General features: G+C 50.2%; 1 protein-coding gene across 2 annotated transcripts in view; it reads left to right on the top strand.

Moving 5' to 3' along the window:
* CFAP61 (cilia and flagella associated protein 61) overlaps positions 1-18,384 on the top strand; it is a 250,889-nt gene that overhangs the window by 193,063 nt on the left and 39,442 nt on the right. For both annotated transcript variants that reach the window (XM_008256339.5, XM_008256340.5), the window contains exons 24-25: positions 28-119; positions 10,892-11,097. In XM_008256339.5, coding sequence (XP_008254561.3) covers positions 28-119; positions 10,892-11,097 — 298 coding nt within the window. The remainder of the gene's footprint in view (positions 1-27; positions 120-10,891; positions 11,098-18,384) is intronic.

Genomic DNA, 18,384 nt, shown 5'->3' on the forward strand with positions numbered 1-18,384 from the left:
AACGTGAAAACTTGCCCTCTCTTCTAGGAGGCATTCTGCCGGGCTCTTACCATTATCTTCACGTTTCCAAGCCTGGCATCCCAACTTCCCTGGAGGTCCAGATGGCAAAGTCTGATTTCGTAAGTATTAGCCCTGAACTTCACTTTTTGTTCAAATCTTACTATTTGTTTATAGGAGGGCGAAATTCTTGGCTTGCAACCTTTACTATAATCTGTTGGTGCACACATCAGAGACCCACTGTGGTGGTCAGCCTCCAAGGTAGCCCACAATGACTAATTCCCCCTTTGTCTTGTCTTATTAAATAATTAATTCATTCATTTGAATGGCAGAGTGACAGAGAGAGAGATCTTCCATCTGCTAGTTCAGTCATCAAATGCCTTGCAACTGCCAGGTCTGAGCCAGACAGAAACCAGGAGCCAGTCTCCCACGTGGGTAGTAGGGGCCCAAACACATGGGCCATCTTCTGCTGCCCTTCCAGGCTCATTAGCAGGAGGCTGGATTGGAAGCAGAGCAGCCAGGACTCAAACCAGCACTCTGCTATGGAATGCCTGTGTTGCCAGTGATGCTTTACTCCTCATGCTACAATTCTGGCCCACCCCCTTAGTCTTTTTTTTTTTTTAAGATTTATTTATTTTATTTGAGAGACAGAGTTAGAGAGAATGAGAGAGCGATAGAGTGAGAGAGAGGGAGGGAGGGAGGGAGATCTTCCATCCGCTGGTTCAATCCTCAGATGAATGCAACAGCTGGAGCTGGGCCAATCCAAATCCAGGAGCCAGGAGCTTCTTCCAGGTCTCTCACATGGGTACTGGGGCCCAAACACTTAGGCCATCTTCCACCGCTTTCCCAAGCCATCAGCAGGGACCTGGATCAGAAGTGGTGCAGCCGGGACTTGAACTGGCGCTCATATGTGATGCCAGCGCCATAGACAGAAGCTTAACCTATTACGCCACAGTGCCAGCCCTGCCCCATTAGTCTTGATGTCCTATGTGACTCCCTCCCATGTTGAGTGTGGCCAACAAGATATTACGAAGAAAAGAATGTGCGACTTCCAAGGCTAGCTCATGGAAGATACTACATCTGCCAGCTTGTGCCCTCCTGGAGGTGCCCAAAGGCCACACAGCCTTCTGGAGAAGGAATTGGGTGAGGAATTGAAGATCCCTCCACTGGCCGTTATCACTTTTTCTGCCATGTGAGTGGGCTCCTGCGAAGCGGATCCTCCAGGCCTGTTCGAGCCTTAAGATGACTGCAGCCCAAGTCAGCGTCTTAACTGAAAACTCAGGAGCCTCTCAGGTAGAACAGCCTGCCCGGCTAAGGCACTCCTGATTTCTGACTCCCAGAGACTTTGAGATGCTAAAAATGTGTTGTTGGGGCTGGCACTGTGGCATAGTGGGCTAAGCCTCCGCCTGCAGTGCCAGCATCCCATATCAGCGCTGGTTCAAATCCCTGCTGCTCCTCTTCCAATTCAGCTCACTGCTATGGCCTGGGAAAGCAGTGGAAGATGGCCCAAGTGCTTGGGCCCCTGCACTTGCGTGGGAGACCCAGAAGAAGCTCCTGGCTGCTGGCTTCAGATCAGCTCAGTTCTGGCCGTTGCAGCTATTAGGGGAGTGAAAACTTCTCTCTCTGCCTCTCCCCCCCCCCCCGTAACTCTCTCTTTCAAATAAATAAATAAAATCTTTTTTAAAACAAGATAAAAATGTGTTGTTTTAAGCCAGCCAGTTTTTTGTTGTTGTTGACAGGCAGAGTGGACAGTGAGAGAGAGAGACAGAGAGAAAGGTCTTCCTTTTCCGTTGGTTCACCCCACAATGGCCGCTGTGTCGGGTGCAGTTTTTTAGTAGACTGTACCTTCTTAGAGCACTTTTGGGTTAATAACAAAATTGAACAGAAGGTGCAGAGATTTCCCCTATACCCCTCCCTCCCACAGCACACACAGCTTTCCTGCTGTCAGCATCCAACACCAGAGGGACGTGACTGTCAGAACTGAATCCACACCAACACCTAGTTATCAACCAAAGCCCCTTGTGGACGCCAGGGTGCACTCTTGGTGATGTACATTCTGTGGGTTTGTGCAAATGTGTAATTGAACACATAGCCACCAGTATAGTATCAGACAGAGTAAAAGATCTCTGCTCTCCACCTGCTCATCCCTCTCTCCCTCCTAAGGCCTGGCAACGTGGATCTTTCCGCTGTCTCCTTAGTTCTGCTCTTCTCCAGAAAGTATGTGGGCTGCGGTGACTGTTCCTCGCCACCGCTGGAGAATTAGGCAGGCTGCCCGCTGCTTGCCTTGACCGAGGAGGGGAAGTGCGCCACCCGCCACTCAGCCTTCCCCAAACCCGGGGGACAATCAGGCACGGTGTGGAGCCCAGTCGAAGCTGGGTCTCACTTTATTGTAAAAGGGAGGTGTATATATAGCTGGGGTACAGAGCGGAGGGTACAGAGCAGATGAGCCATCGTGGGCAAGGGGTGGGGTGTTGTGATGCAAAAGGGTCCTAGCCACGCCTATTATACCACCTTAATGATCCTTAGAGAAGCACCCTGGGGCTGGGGTGTTTGCTACCAGGGATTTCAAACTTAAAAGACAGGCTCAGGAAGTTCCTCTAGGCCTCTAGAGGGCTAGTGGGCTTTTCATATAAGCTTTTTTGTTTGTTTGTTTCACTTAGTAATATGCATTTAAATGTCCTCCAAGTCTTTCGATGGCTTTGATCACTCATTTCCTTGTATTGTAAAGATCCTTAGGGGCCAGGCCAGCTCACTTGGCTAATCCTCCGCCTGCGGCACCGGCACACCAGGTTCTAGTCCTGGTCAGGGCACTGGATTCTATCCCATTCTATCCTGGTTGCTCCTCTTCCAGTCCAGCTCTCTGCTGTGGCCAGGGAAGGTAGTGGAGGATGGCCCAAGTCCTTGAACCCTGCACCCGCATGGGAGACCAGGAGAAGCACCTGCTCCTGGCTTCAGATCAGTGCGGTGCGCCGGCCGCAGCGCGCCAGCCACAGCAGCAAGCGGGGGAGGGGGTGAACCAAGACCTTTCTCTCTGTCTCTCTCACTGTCCACTCTGCCTGTCAAAAAAAAAAAAAATCCTTAGAATGAGACCCCATTGTCTGCATGTACTACCATGTACTCATCTGCTCACCCACTGAAAGGCATTAAGCACCGACTTTGCAAGGTGACCTGTGACGCATCAACACATTACAAAACACTCGCTTTCGTGGCAGTGGGGCAGGTGAATTTCTTGGAATACGGAACAGAATAGCTGTCCAGGCCCTCTGGTTTCTTCCTCTCCCTGAATTACACCAGAAGGGCCACTAGAAGAAAAGCAGTCGTCGTGGGCTGGGATATCCCCTGGGTTGAAGGCAGCCAGAAAGCATGAGGCATGTCTGGTCAGCTGGGAGGACTCCCCAGAGCAGAATCTCTGCCGGGTGGTCCCAGTGTCCCCGCGGAGCCTCCTTTCTTGTGTGTCTGTCACGTTGACGTTTTAGCCAGTGAGGCAGGCACTGTTCTCATCTCCTCTTGAATATTTTTGAGGGTTAAAAATATCACTAATTTAAAATGGACATACTCCCCAGATTTCCTTAACGATAAAGTCAGCCCTGGGGCAGGATCTAGCCCATGAGACGTAAGTAGAAGCTAGTGGAAGATTCCTGGAGGCAAGGAAGACTCCAAATGGCACAGATTATTAACCCTTCCCTCAGCCCCCTTCAGGAAATTTGAATTCCAGCTCTCTTGCCTACTTCCCATGGGCATTGAACAAGTTACTGAACTCCTCAGTATTTCCGGGATTGTTAGGGGTCATCTATAGTGTTAACAGGGAGCAAAGCAGGTGGCCAGTCACCAGTGGGCGTTGCTATTCACCCTTCCAGGTAACTAATGAAACCTGCTTCTTCCAGGGAAAGGACAGATGCTGTGTGTTTGAAACTTAGTCCGCGGTGGGCATTTGGTACAGCAGTTAAGATGCCCCGCGGGACACCCACATCTCATGTTGGGGTGCCTGGGCTTGAGTCCTGGCTCCGCCCCTGACTCCAGTTTCCCGTTGATGCATACCATGGGAGGCAGAAGGTCCCTGTCACCCATCTGGGAGACCGGGATTGAGTTCCAGGCTTCTCGCTTGAGCCTGGTCCAGCTCTGACTGTGCTGGACATTTGGAGCCTGAACCAGTGGATGGAAGATCTGTCTTTATCTCTGTCTATCACTATTGCCATCGCTCTGTGTCTCTCTACCTTTAAAATAAAATTAAAATAAATTTTAACAAAATTTTAATTTATAAAAACTTATTTCCCTTAGGCCTTTGCAAAATTCCTTTAATTTTGGTCTGATGCAAAGTTGTCCTATGTTAAAGAAAACCAGAGGAGCAGAGCAAACGCTGTTCCAGTTTCTGTGGCTGCTTACGGCACTTAGCACTTAGCACTTAAGGGCACACAGCAGCACTTGGATTCTTCTCACAGGTTCCGTGGGCTGGGAATTTGGACAGGGAGCAGTGGGAGTCCTTTGTCTCCGTTCCACGAGGCCCAGAGCCTCCGGTGAGGAGCCTAGAAGCCTAGAGTCATGGTGTGGGTCATGAGGGCTAGCTCACTCACAGCTGAAGGCTCATTACTACCAGGGCTGCGTTGACCCCATTGTCCCACCCTGACCCAGGCTGACGGCTGGGGTTCGTCCCGTTTCGGTGGCCTCGGCAGTGAGACGTGATGACTGAGGGCCCAGGGGAAGTTGTTCTCACGAGTGGACGCCGTCTTACCTTCTGTAAGCCAGCCTCCACGTCACACAGCATCACTGCCCTCGTTCTCTGGCGGAGCAGCCGCAGCCCACGGACTCCCACGGGAAGGGGGACGGGGACATCCACCTCTCATGGAAAGGGTGGCAGGGTCGCAGTGCAGAAGGCCGTGGGGGATGGGAGATACTGTTGAGGCCACTTGTGGAAAGTACGGTCTGCTGCCAGTGAGGCCGGCATTAAAACAAAAGGATAAGGCCCAGGGTCTTCCAAGGCTGAGCACTTTGGTCATTGCAGATAAATAACTTGAGCCATAAATACAAGAGAGGCAGAAAATACGCGACAAATACAAGAGAGGCAGAAAATATGCGACAGAACTGGATTCCTCAGGGGCACTGTGTGGTTTTCTTTTTCTTTTTTCTTTTTTTTTAAGATTTATTTTATTTGCAAGGCAGAGTTACAGAGAGGCAGTGGCAGAGAGAGAGGTCTTCCATCCACTGGTTCACTCCCCAAACGGTGGCAATGGCTGGAGCTGCACCAGTCCGAAGCCAGGAGCCAGGAGCTTCCTCCAGGTCTCCGATGTGGGTGCAGGGGTCCAAGGACTTAGGCCATCTTCTACTGCTTTCCCAGGCCATAGCAGAGAGCTGGACCGGAAGTAGAGCAGCCGGGGCTCAAACCAGTGCCATATAGGATGCCGGCACTGCAGGCGGCAGCTTTACCCACTGTGCCGCAGCACCGGCCCCTCTGAATAAAGTCAGAGGAGGAGCCAGAGGGAGCTTTTGGATAATGAGAGTTTTAATATGAGTGCTACTTAAATAGATTCTTTGGCTGGAGCTACGACAGGGTTTGAACAGGACCCCTGACTTTAATGAACCATTCTGCCAGGTGGACCTCTTTTTTAATTAGTACAGAAGATCTAAACAGATTTTTCCCTCCCATTTTATTATTCAAGGGGGGAAAAAAAGCATGGTCGCATGGCAATATTTTAGGGTTGGAATTGATTTGATTAAGTAAAACTGTTGCCAACATGGTCAGGCATCACCTAAACATAGCCAACTGATTAAGACTGGGGCCCACGGAGCCGTATTTCACTAGAGCAGCTGAACTCAGTCCTTACAAGAAACATAGCGACAATGAAGCTTACCAGACCCTGGTGGAACTCACTGCTGGGAGGGTTCAAGTAAGAAGGCGCTTCCGTGACTCACGAGTCGTTGGAGAGGTAACCCGACAAGAGGAAGAAAGGGGACCCCAAGTTGTCTACATAATAAACCAGCTTACAGATTCCAGTCCACATGCTTTGTTGGCTTCTGCACTGCAGAATAAAGAAATTTGTCACAACAAATTCTGCCTTGGATGCCATTAAAGTTAAAATTCTGTGTTCTCCGGGAGAGCTGGGAAGTTGATTTCTTGAATACCAAGTCTGATTAATTCCGTGTCGTCCATGTGGCATGAATTCCAGAGCCCTCTTCCAGCCTTTGTCAGAATCATAAAGGAACTCAAAAAGCAAAATTGCATTCAGGGAAAAAGAGAGAGGAGAGAGAGGGAAAGAGGGAGGGAGGGAGAGAGAGAGAGAGAGAGAGAGAGGGAGAGAGAAAAAACCATGCCAGAACCCATTACTCCATCCAAATCTTAAATCCAAGACCCAAATTTCCTAACAATTTCTTTATACGAAGGGACTTCCAAAGATTCACAGAAAAAAAGGAATTGAAAACTAAATTTCTTGTGATGCAAAAAAAAAAAAAAATCTGAAATCCACATACTGTCTTTTCCACAACACGCTTTTTCCATGAACTTGAGGAAGACCCCTGCTTCCTTACAACAAAGGAAGACACTAGACAGACCCCACAGAATTGAAAACCGTGTGAAGTAACCATCATCACTGCAGCGCCCCTCACAGGGTGGCAGGGCTGGGGCAGGGCTGGGGCAGGGCGGGAGGCTCCCTAAGCCATCGCCGAGCGGAGCGATTTTCTGAGAGAAGGGGCCAGAAGTTCAGGCATTCACTGTCGGCACCTGTGAATAGGAGTGACCCACACTACACGGGGAATTGGTGTTTGAGGACTCCCTCTATGGGTGAATTGTCTTTAACATCAGTGCAAAATATTTTTTTAAAGGTTTATTTGATTTATTTGAAGGAGAGAGAGGGTGAGAGAGGGAGAGAGAGATCTTCCATCCACTGGTTCACTCCCCAGATGGCCATAACAGCCAAGGACTGGCCAGGCCAAAACCAGGAGCTTCTTCTAATTCTCTCACGTGGGTGCTTGGACCTTCAAAAGGGCTTGGGCCATCTGCTGCTTTCCCAGGTGCGTTAGCAGGGAGCTGGATTGAAAGTTGGGCAGCTGGGACTCGAACCGGCATCCTTATGGGATGCTGGTATTGCAGGCAGTGGTTTAACCTGCTATGCCACAACACTGGCCCCAGTGCAAAATACTTGATACATTCCAAGTTCCCAGAATGCACCTCCCCTGTTAGACTAATGCGGTGCCAAATCTCCTTAAGATGACGGCGATTCCTTCCACAGTTAACAGCAATCAGCACAGCTTCTCGTTACTTTCTGACTTGCGTGGCTGCTTCCTGGATGCACCCTTTTAGCCCTCAGAGCGAAAAAGCAAAGTAGAACTTAAGATTTTTCCATCAAAACATACAGAGGAGACCCAAAGATTGAGATTCAGTCTTTAAATTAAAAACTAGGACCTCCACCAAATTAGCAAATCCATAACAATAAATCACTGCAAACAGTGCAGATAGCTTCCTGCTCCGGAACAGGTGGGAGGGCCCTGGACTTCAGACTCCCACGGAGCTCAGCCAGCAGCCGCCATATGGCCATCGCTAAGTCACCCTGGCCCTGGGCACCACCAAGTGACACTCCCCCTTGGCCAAAGACCTGAAACCCAGATCCACCCTCCTGGATACAGAGACCCTGGAAGCTGAAGGGGGAATATTTAGTGAAATTCTGCAGAGACACGTTTTTTGTCACCCAGGTGGGTGGGTGTCAAGACTTGCCCCCTTGATGCCTAGGTTCCCTTAATCACTCAGCATAAAGAAAGTTTTACAAAGGAAGGGGGGCAAAACCTTTCAGGGCTGCTGTCTCTACTGCAGTGAGATCTGAGGATACCTGGCAGCTATAGCTGTGCCGGGGGTGTTGCCAGTGCCCCCTCCCAACCTCCCAACAGGGTGAGAAGTGAAGCTCCTGGAGCCAAACTCAGCTGGTCTGTAATGTCTTAGATTTTTACAACTTGTTCTAAAGATTTATTTCTTTATTTTTATTTGAAAGGCAGTGTTACAGAAAGAGGGAGAGAAAGAGAGAGAGAGAGAGAAATCTTCCATCCATTGGTTCATTCCCAAATGGCCACAATGGCTGGGGCTGGGCCAGCCCAAAGCCGGGGGCCCTGGGAACACCCACACAGGTCTCCCGTGTGGGTGACAGGATCCCAGGTACTCGAGCCATCTTCTGTCGCTTTCTCAGGTGCATTGGCAGGGAGCTGGATTGGAAGAGGAGCAGCTGAGACTCAAACTGGCACCCATATAGGATGCCGGTGCTGCAGGCAGTGACTTAACCCACTGCTGCACAACATCAACCCCATTTAATTTTTCAATTAGTTTATCTTTATGTGGAAGGCGGAGAAACAGAGACAGAGATAGTCAGAGGTCTTGCAGTTGCTGGTTCACTCCCGAGATGCCCACAACAGCAGAAGGTGGGTCCAGGTGAAGACAAGAGCCAGGAACTACACTGGATCTCCCACATGAATGGCAACTTGAGTCATCACCTATTGCCTTCCAGAGCCGGGACTTAAACCCGGACACCCCAGTAGGGGATGTGGATGTCCCGAGTGATGTCTACCTGTGCCAGACACTGACTGTACATCTTGTATTTAATCTTTGAATGCACATGAGGGTCACATGCTTCATGGCCATATATCTGTGTGTATTTGAATTCTGAAATGATGTTTAATATTCTGAGCCATCAAGTAGAGCTGAAACCAGGGATTATTCTGTGACATCACGGTGCCCCAGTCTGGGGGTGGGATTGATTCGTTGCTCAGGTCTGGGTGTTTCCAAATTCCTCTCTGGACAGACCCCACCCTGCCAGACTAACTGCTGCCTGAAACCCGCTCCCTCCCTCCCTCCTTCCTTCCCCCCTCTATCTTTATCCATCCATTCCTCCCTCCCTTCCTTCCTTCTTACATTCCTCTTGCTCCCACTGCTTCCTGTTTCGTTTCTTTCTTACAATTTGTCCATCAGAAGTCTGGTTCCTTGACACAGCACAGGCAGAATATTGCAAAGTAATTTTTGAAAAAAAAAATCATTTTAGAAGTGGTAGTCATCGGCCAGTGCCGTGGCTCACTAGGCTAATCCTCCACCTTCGGCACTGGCACTCCAGGTTCTAGTCCCGGTTGGGGCACCGGTTCTGTCCTGATTGCTCCTCTTCCAGTCCAGCTCTCTGCTGTGTCCCAGGAAGGCAGTGGAGGATGGCCCAAATCCTTGGGCCCTGCACCCCATGGGAGACCAGGAGGAAGCACCTGGCTCCTGGCTTCGGATCGGCGCAATGTGCCGGCCGTGGTGGCCGTTTTAGGGGTGAATCAACGGAAAGGAAGACCTTTCTCTCTCTCTCTCTCTCTCTATCTAACTCTGCCTGTCCAAAAAAGAAAAAAAAAAAAAAGTGGTAGTCATTGCTTATAAATTGCAAACTAGAGATAGTCAAATGAGAAGCAACAGAAATGTCCCAGTCTCCATTGCGCAGAAAACGATCAATAACATTTTGTTAAAATGTCCGTACCAAAGCAGGGCAGTGACCCTGTACATGCAGTTTTTGTGATCTCTCTCTACGATATAGAACAGACTGGGGGCTCATGTCCCCGTCACGCGATGTATTTGAGGAGTCGTTTGTACTGATGCCTTGTAGCCTATGCCCATGCTCTGTTCCCAAGTCTTTGGCTATGCAGGCAGGTTTCCATCAGGACCCAGGCGTCCCTGTGAGTGACGGGTCACTGGGATCCCTCAGGGTCTCATCCCCCAGCCTCTTCCCTCCTACCCCCCGAACACCCAGCTTCTCATACATACTTGGGGTTGGCCCAGGATAGACCCTCCAGGCCTCCTTGTATCTCACATTTCGTCCCTTTAAGGCTGGATGAGTTGGTCAGGGCCTTGCCATGTGATAACTCCCAGTTGCCTCAGTCTATTTAAAAGTTAAACTTTGTTTAGACAAAGTCCCCAGCTGATGTCCAGGGCTAGGTAAATGTTTGGGATCTGTGCAGTCCCAACATGTCTTGGATTTCTAAATGCCACTGTCAAGTTCAGAGTGAAAGCTTAAATCTATATGTACTCAGAAAAGGTTTCTTGGGAGTTACTGCATACCAAGTGCAGAGTCCAGGGGCAAAGTTTAGCCACCACCAAGAAAACTCACGTTTGTCCACGTTTGTTTCCTGCTCCCTGAGCCTGAGGGGAGTGTGTGCAGGAGCTGAGCTGGGGAGAGCAGCTGTGACCTGGAATGAGGGCAGCATCTTCCCTGGTCATCTGGGTTCATGGGGTACTTCCACCTGATTTCCATTGGGCAGGGAGCCACCAACCCACACCTTTAACAGTCTATGAACCAAACAGTCACCTGCAGAGAGTGTATGTGTGTGCATGTGTGTGTGTGCTCATGTGCACGTGTTCCATAGCCTTGAGACTTCTACCTGGGGACAGACCCCCTCAACCAACTGACCCTCCCCACACAGAACAGTCAAGGATCCACCCCTCACTTGTACCTTTTGCTGAAGGACTCTGTGAAACAACTCAAGTCCTTTCTGATCACTTTTGACCAAGAGGTTTTTTTCAAAATAGTGCTAGGGAAAAAAATATACACAAGAAATTCAACACTCTTAGAAACACCCCAGAAAAGACACCCAGCTCCATATATTAGCTCTGCAAGGTGTTGAGTACCAGTGAGTTGGTTGTAACCTAGCAACTAATTCAGAAACACAGAACAATGCAATCATAGTTGAAAATACCCCAAGGACCAGTTAGTCGTTTGGTCCAAGTGTGCCGTCTCTGACAACGCTTGTCTTCTGTGGAGGTTAGTCCACAGCAGTGGCTCTTCGAAACGAGCCATGGGATGACCCATTATATTTGGGAAATCAGCTGCTCCGATAAAGTCCCTGAAGTCCAGACACATTCCCAATGCTGCTTTCTGATCTGCCTGCCTCCCTCTCCCAGGGTTTGGAAATAGTCACCGGTATGGTGGAAAACGGAACGTACTTCCGGATTCATATTAACAAGTACAGAATGGTGGAGAGCCTCACGTGCCTTTCGAAGGAGCCTTTCCCTGCCTCCAACTACATCCGCCTGTTTGGTCAGCACGAGCAAGTCCTCAACAACCTGTGTGTTCGCTACGAGAATGAAAAGATCACAGATCTCTACAGGTAAGTTGGACCTTGCATTTGACTCTTGGAAAACCTAAAAATAAATATAGGCTGTGTCGCACGGGTGAGGCTTGGGTGTTGGATGCACCAGAGAGCAAAATGGGAGTCCCTGGGAGAAACCAGAGGAGCCAAGGTTTGGTTCTGATAGGACACCGAGTATCTGACCTCTGTTGTCGACTGGAGAGGGAACGGCCACGTGAGGAAGTGCATGGCCTTGGATGCATCCACACGTGGTCCCTGGACCCCACACGTAGCCATGCCTGGGCTCTACGTCCTCTCATCCACACAGAGGGGCTCACGTGTGATGATAAGAGCAGCAGTCAGGAAACAAGGAAGTAGCTTCGGGAGCAGAATGTGGAAGCATTAGCTCTCGTAGAAACTCCACGACCACCAGACAGGCTGGCTGTGACCCCAGACGCCTTCCTCCCGGCATGTGGTCAAGCAAAAGGCAAGTGACCATTTGTCCAAGCTCACTGGGAAGGGAATTTCTACACGTATGGGTCAGTTAGACTGGAGGCTCTGAACCTCCGTCTTCTCAAAAGCCAATACATTTTATCCTTGGGAAGGTGTAGTATTTTAAAGTGGAAAGCCAAGTCTGCATGCAGGCTGCTGCTTAGCAAGGTAGCAGAATTTCTCTCTCAGCAAAACAAGATGATGACGGAGCCAGTACTAGATACGGATGGAGGATATAAGCAACAGAACTCAGAATCTAGCTTTCCCCACTCCTAAGGAAAATTTTAAATTAAATGCATCATATAAACAAAGAAACGCGCATCCCCTTTAAGGGGAAACTACACTGGAGATCTGTATGCCTGCTGCCCAGGTTAAAGAAGGAATTCCTTACCTCCGACTTTGGAAGCCCCCCTCTGGCCACACCGCCTCTTGTCTTCTAGGAGGTATCTGCTGTCCTGAGATCTGAGTTTATCATTCGGTGTCCTGTGAAGACAGAATCAGCAAACTTTTTGTATACAGAAGCAGAAACGGCTGCTGTCACAGGTGCTCAGCTCTGCCCTTGCAGTGAGAAAACAGCCACAGATGGTACATAAAGAAGTGGCTGCATCCTTATGGAACCTCATTCACCAGCACAAGTGCTGGCTGAGTTTGGGCCGAGCCAACCTTGGTTGGGCAGTTTGCCAACCCTTGTTTTAAAGATGTGCACAAAGGGGCCAGCACTGTGGTGCAGCAGGTTGAACCACTGCCTGCAATGCTAGCATCACATGTGAGTGCGGGTTCAAATCCTGGCTGCTCCACTTACAATCCAGCTCCCTGCTGATGCGCCTAGAAGAGCAGTGGAAGATGCCCCAAGTGCTTGGCCCATGCACCCACGTGGGAGCATGAAGTTTCAAGCTCCTGGCTTTGGCCTGGCCAGCACCAGCCATTGTGGCCATCTGGGGAGTGAATCAGCAAATGGAAGATCCATCTGTGTGTGTGTGTGTGTGTGTGTGTGACTCCCTCTCTGTAGCTCTGCCAAATATATAAAATAAATATCTTCAAAAAATAAAAGATGTGCACCTATATATGATTTCCTAAATGTATTAATTTGTTTTGACTGCTTTTGAGTCAAATCAAATAGTCCACATTGTGTTTAGCACTGTGTTTCTAAGCACCATCCTCGCTGGTCTGTGCAGATACACACATACAGGGCAGCTCGTGTAGAGCTGGAAAGAACGTGGTTACCAGGAAATAGGCCAGTGTGTGCAGCCTGGAGATGCCATCGCCAGGGGCCCGAAGCACCCCAGCCTGGCCCTGTCCTCCACGGCCATTCTCTGGTGGTGGCCGGGCCCCCGTGCCCTGTAGATTTGTGTTATGTAACTCTGTCACAGTCCCTTCCTGGATTTTCCTGTTGGTTGATATTTATTTTAGCTTTTTAAAACAGTTTATTTATGTGAAGTCAGAGTTACAGAGAGAGAGAGAGCTTTCATCCTCTGGTTCACTCCCCGGATGACCACAATGGCCAGAGCTGGGCCAGGCCAAAGAAGCCAGGAGCCAGGAGCTCCATCTGGGTCTCTCACATGGATGGCAGGAGCCCAAACACTTGGGCCATCTTCTGCTGCTTTTCTCAGGCCATGAGCAGGGAGCTGGATCAGAAGTGGAGCAGCAGGGACATAAACCGGGTGTTGCAGGAGGCGACCTTACCTGCTATGCCACAACGCTGGCCTGGGTTGGTGCTTAAGTTGTTTCCAAACAGTTCTGAGGGCCTTGTATGGTGCCTCATTGCACAGCTTCCCCAGCGGATCTCAGTCCTATGGCTGCTGAGCGATGGGACTGCCTGTCTTCACCCTCACCAGGGGATGCCCACGTGTCTCCAAAGTGATCGTTAGCTGTGTAAACCACCCCCAGCCTGCCATGCTGGGGACTCCCTGTGCTTCCGGAGCCCTGGCGAACTCTGGTACTCTCGGACCTTAGAAGTCAGCCTGACCGGTGGTATGCTGCAGGATCTTCTGTGGCTTCCATTTGCGCTTCCCTAACTGAGAGCACAGTTAGTGCCTCTTTGTTTGAGCCTGGGCCATTTGTGAAAGGTCCTTTTCAAGGCCCATTTCTGACATTTCTCCATTTTTTCCTCTGGGCTGGCTGCTTCTTAGTGATTACTTGTGTTAAGATTTATTAAGGCTGACTTATTTATTTGAAAGCCAGTTACACAGAGAGAGAAGGAGAGGCACAGAGAGAGAGAGAGAGAGAGAGAGGTCTTCCATCCACTGGTTCACTCCCCGATTGGCTGCAACAGCTAGAGCTGCGCTGATCCAAAGCCAGGAGCCAAGAGCTTCTTCTGGGTCTCCCATGCAGGTGTAGGGGGCCCAAGCTCTTGGGTCATCCTCTTCTGCTTTCCCAGGTCATAGCAGAGAGCTGGATCAGAAGTGGAGCAGCCAGGACTTGAATTGGCATCCATATGGGATGTCGGCACTGCTGGTGGCAGCTTTACCCGCTCCGCCACAGCGCCAGCCCCATGCTGGACTTGTGTTAGTTAATATATCTCCTCCTACTTTCAGACTTGGTTTCGCACTTTCTTTCGTGTCTGTTAACAGATAGCTTAACCCAGTGTAGTCTCTGTTTTCCTCGAGGGTGGCTTGGACAGTTTTGTCCCTTTGCTCTTTTATAATAAGCTTTCCAAGCTCCTTGAAAAGCCCATTGGATGCGATAGGAAATGCATTAAATCTGAGGTCAATCAGGTAAGGTGACAATTTTGATATTGATTCCAGTATGAAAATCTAGTATAAATATCAAGTTATCTCAAGTCTTTTAAAATGTCTTTCAGGAAAGGTGTATAATTTTCTCCGTAAATGGCTTCTACAATTTCTGTTTGAGTATCTTACAATTTTATTGCCATTATCAATATCAGTTTTCTTATTCTTTGCTGCTAGTATGAATAAATGCACTAATTGTCTAGGTCTGTATTGTGCAAAACTTTCTAAACTCCTTCATTCATTCAAATCATTAGATCCTTCAGATTTTCCACAGAAAAATTATATCATCTGCAAATAGTGACAACTGTTTTCTTCTTTCTCAGTCTCTGTGATTTTTACTTCTTGTCTTTCTTGCACTGCACTGGCTATGATTGGTAGTAAAAAGTAGAACAGGAATAGTGAGAAATAGCACTGTTGCCTCTTTCTTAATCTTCAAGGGGACGTATTCACTGTTAGCTGTGTGGCATTGGCCACTTAGATTTTCTTGAATGCTCCTTATCAGATTCACAGAGCTCCCTTTGATTACTGGGTTCCTAAACTTAAAAAAAATTAACTATTTCGCTGTCAGGGAGACAGAGACAAACAGAGCCTCCATCCTCCACCTAAATGCCCACAGCAGCCCAGGGCTGGGCCAGGTGGAAGCTAGGAGCCAGGAATTCAGCCCAGATCCCCTACACGGGTGGCAGGGATCCAAGTACTTGAACCATCACCTGTGGCCTCCCAGGGTGTGCGTTAATAGGAAGCTGGGATCAGAAGCAAAGCTGGGGCTCAAACTCAGGCTCTCTAATGTGGGCTTCAGGGTCTCAGGCCTTAGGCCAAACGCCCACCCTTGGTCTGCTGAACATTTTTAAGATGATCGGCTTTTAATTTTTTCCCCACAGTAAGGCGTTCAGTCTCTGAAAGCTTTTGTCTGTCGGGGAATCTTCCTACCACTTTTTCAAATATAAGCCATATTTTTGATAAAGCATCAGATTCTGTGAGCATAGGCTTTTCTTTGTCTTTGTCAACTTGACTCCATTAATCTTAAGTAAAAAAAAATACAAGCATTTTAAAAAAGAATTCATTTGTGTGAGTAGGATTTCATTGTTGCCATCAGTCTTACCCAAAATATATCAGTTGTTTGTGAAAAAAAGAATTTTACTTGGTTGGAAATCACATGCCAAGGATCTTCCTTGCGGGTGGTGGGGTGGGGGTCGGGGGAGATGTTTTCCCTCTCACCAAATTCAAAGCCCCTTGCTGTCTTGCTCCTCCCTGAAAACAAGGTGATTGTGAAACAGCACGTTGGGCTGCGGCCGCTTGTCAGGGTGCAGCTGTCGACCGATGCTGGTAATCATTTTTAAAGCTAATCTGATGTGCTAAGGGTGAGTACTTGTGACGGCAAGACACGACAGAGCTCCAGAGGCCACTGCGAGGTGCCCACTGGTGTCTCCCAGAGACCCGGGGAGCAGGTGGGCTCTGAGGTTCCGTGGGTGCCGCGCCTTGTCAGGCCCTCCCACACGTGTGTTCCAGTGCCTGTGCAGCTGCGGCCACGCTCTTGTCAAGCGCCACCAGGAGCTGCCAGGACTCGGCGGTGCCCGCCCTGCGTGTTGTCAGACAGATTGGCGAGGCCCTTTCCAAGCAGGGTGCACTGTTTAGCTGATTTTGGCCGCGAGATGACTACCGATTGTTTTCCTGACCTTGGCAGCACCGGCAACCTCTCTTGTTGAAATCCAGAAGCGGTTGCTGTGCATCTGGGGCCCCTTCCTGCGTGCTGGGGGGAGGAAGGTGCTCACGGTGACCTGGCCACACTGTTGCTCTGCGAGTCTGGCCTGGCTGCACCATGGGCTCCTCGCCGGCTTCCCTCTGCATCCTCTCTCCTCTTCTCCCAATGGCTGCTCGCTCCTGCGCCAGTGGGAACCCTGGCAGCCCCGCGGGTCAGATGTTGCTGAGAACAGTTGAGACCTCCTGAGCAGTGGCTCACTTTGGAGCCATATGGGGACGTGGGGAGGCGGGCGAGCAATCAGCCACCGCCGTGCACAGGCAGCCCACGGTTGTCGCAGGACCACAACTCGGCTCAGGGTCTGCGGCCCAGGCTGGCTCAGGTGCCGCCTCTGTTTCATTCTCATTTTCAGCTCAGAGTGCCGGTGCAAGCCATTGGCAGCAAAGACAGAGAGGACTAAAATCACCACTGGTGGCTCTGTGTGTGTGTGTGTGTGAGAGAGAGAGAGAGAGAGAGAGAGGGAGGAGGAGGAGGAGGAGGGGAGAGGAGAGAGAGACAGGGAGAGGGAGGAATTGATTGACCGATTGATTTACCACTTTGGAAAAAGAATAGAGCCATTTTATTTTTTTATCATTTGTTCCCTTCTGAGGCAATCAGCGTTTCGAGTCACATAATGAATGTGTTACTAAGATCTTCCTTTTCTCAGTCTTCCCCTTGGTGTCACACGTGCACACTCATTCGCACGCACACGTGCACGTGCGCCCGCCTCTCCCAGGCCCTGCCCGTGGAGTCCTTGGGTGCAGTCGGGAACGATCAGCACCTTCAGTCCTGCTCACTCAGCTCCTGGCTTCAGGACGCCGTGGACAGAAGGAACCAGGGCGAGGTGCTAAAGAGCTGGCTTAATGAGAGCCATGGGTGGCGAGGCCCCAGGCAGTGCCTCCTCTCCTTTCTCCACTCCACCTCATCTTCTCTCTCCTCCACTTATCGGTGACCCTCCAAAATAGTAATAACAGTAATAATCAGGTCTTGCCTACCGTGCCCTCCTTAGCCTTAATTACCAGTCCGCAGCATCCTTTATCCTCGTGGCGTGAATAGGTCTCGCCCTAGCGTCTTCGAGCGAGGCCATCAGAGATGGGCACGCCTTGACTCAATCACCTCTTCTCACATCTGAGCGTGCTCGGCCCTTGGAGGCTCTCTCCTCCCGCACTCCTTCCCCGGCGTGCCAGGGGCCTGTTAGCGATGAAGTGCTGCCGCACCCGACACTCTACATGGGATCCAAGCAGCCCCTTTAACAGGCTGCTGTTTCCCTAGTGACCTGTGAGCTTCTGGAAGTCACCCCCTCCGGAAAGCCGCAGCCTTGGGGCTGCAAAGCGGGATGCTGCCGGCCCACAGGAGCCCTTCCCTCATTGATTAGACTCCCATCAGAGTCAGGTCCTCACGCCTCAAAGATGGTTTTCTGTTCCCCTGTAGTCGGCCGCCCTGTGCTGTGAGCCAGCAGCAAGTTGCACACTGAAGCCCAGGCACCCATTTCCCCAGACGGAACAACACATGAGATACGACCACTCGCCCCCACTTCTGCGTTTCTTTGTCTACACGGGAAAGATGTCGGAGGCCAGTTCTCCAATACGCTCCTGGCCCTCACCAGCCTCCGAGTTGGCTGTCTGCCACGTCACTGGCCAGCCTTCACCAGTGTTCCTTCCAGTCCTGTGTGGTAGCCTTGCGAAGAATCCTTTCCCAACTGATTTGCTCAAAGCAGAATGCCATCTAATTGTACGCTCGCTCTCTGCCCTCGTAAAAGGCAGTCTAGGTCAAGTTTGCTCACATACGCCCATCTGGCCGATTCCTCATTGATCCCACCTGCTCATTGGGGTGCCTCCTGCCATGACACCCAGGCCAAGCATCACTTGTCCCTGAGAAGCACAGCTGAGATCTGACAGTATCAGAAGCGAAGGTCAAAGTCCGTTTTAGCCAGCCTGCTCCCTCCTTGCCTGCAGTACTGTTCCGATGTGTCTCCACCTCCCGATTTCCCACCGTGCTGTTTTCCCACCGTGCTGTTTTCCCACCGTGCTGTTTTCATGGAGTGAAACTTTCCTGGGGTAAAAGATGAGATTGCTGGGATGGTCCTGAAATGATCCCTGTTACCGGGCGGAATACCCAGGCCCTTGCTGCTAGCCACGGGACAGCCGACTGCCCAGAGATGGGAGGTGGGTAAGAGGAAAGGGATTATTTCCAGAAGCCAGGAGTCTTGGGGAAAGAGTGATCTCTGGATCCAAAATGTGCTCTTTCCCGCCCAGCAACCCAGCAAAAAGTGTGTGTGTGTGTGTGTGTGTGTGTGTGTGTATGTTTAAGGGAAGGAGTAATTGCAGGTGGAGGTTAGAAAAAACAAAACGGTGAGTCCAGTCCATT

This window comes from Oryctolagus cuniculus, chromosome 11 (genome assembly GCF_051225735.1).
Source record: "Oryctolagus cuniculus isolate XC-2025 breed Fujian yellow rabbit chromosome 11, ASM5122573v1, whole genome shotgun sequence".
Lineage (NCBI taxonomy): Eukaryota > Metazoa > Chordata > Mammalia > Lagomorpha > Leporidae > Oryctolagus > Oryctolagus cuniculus.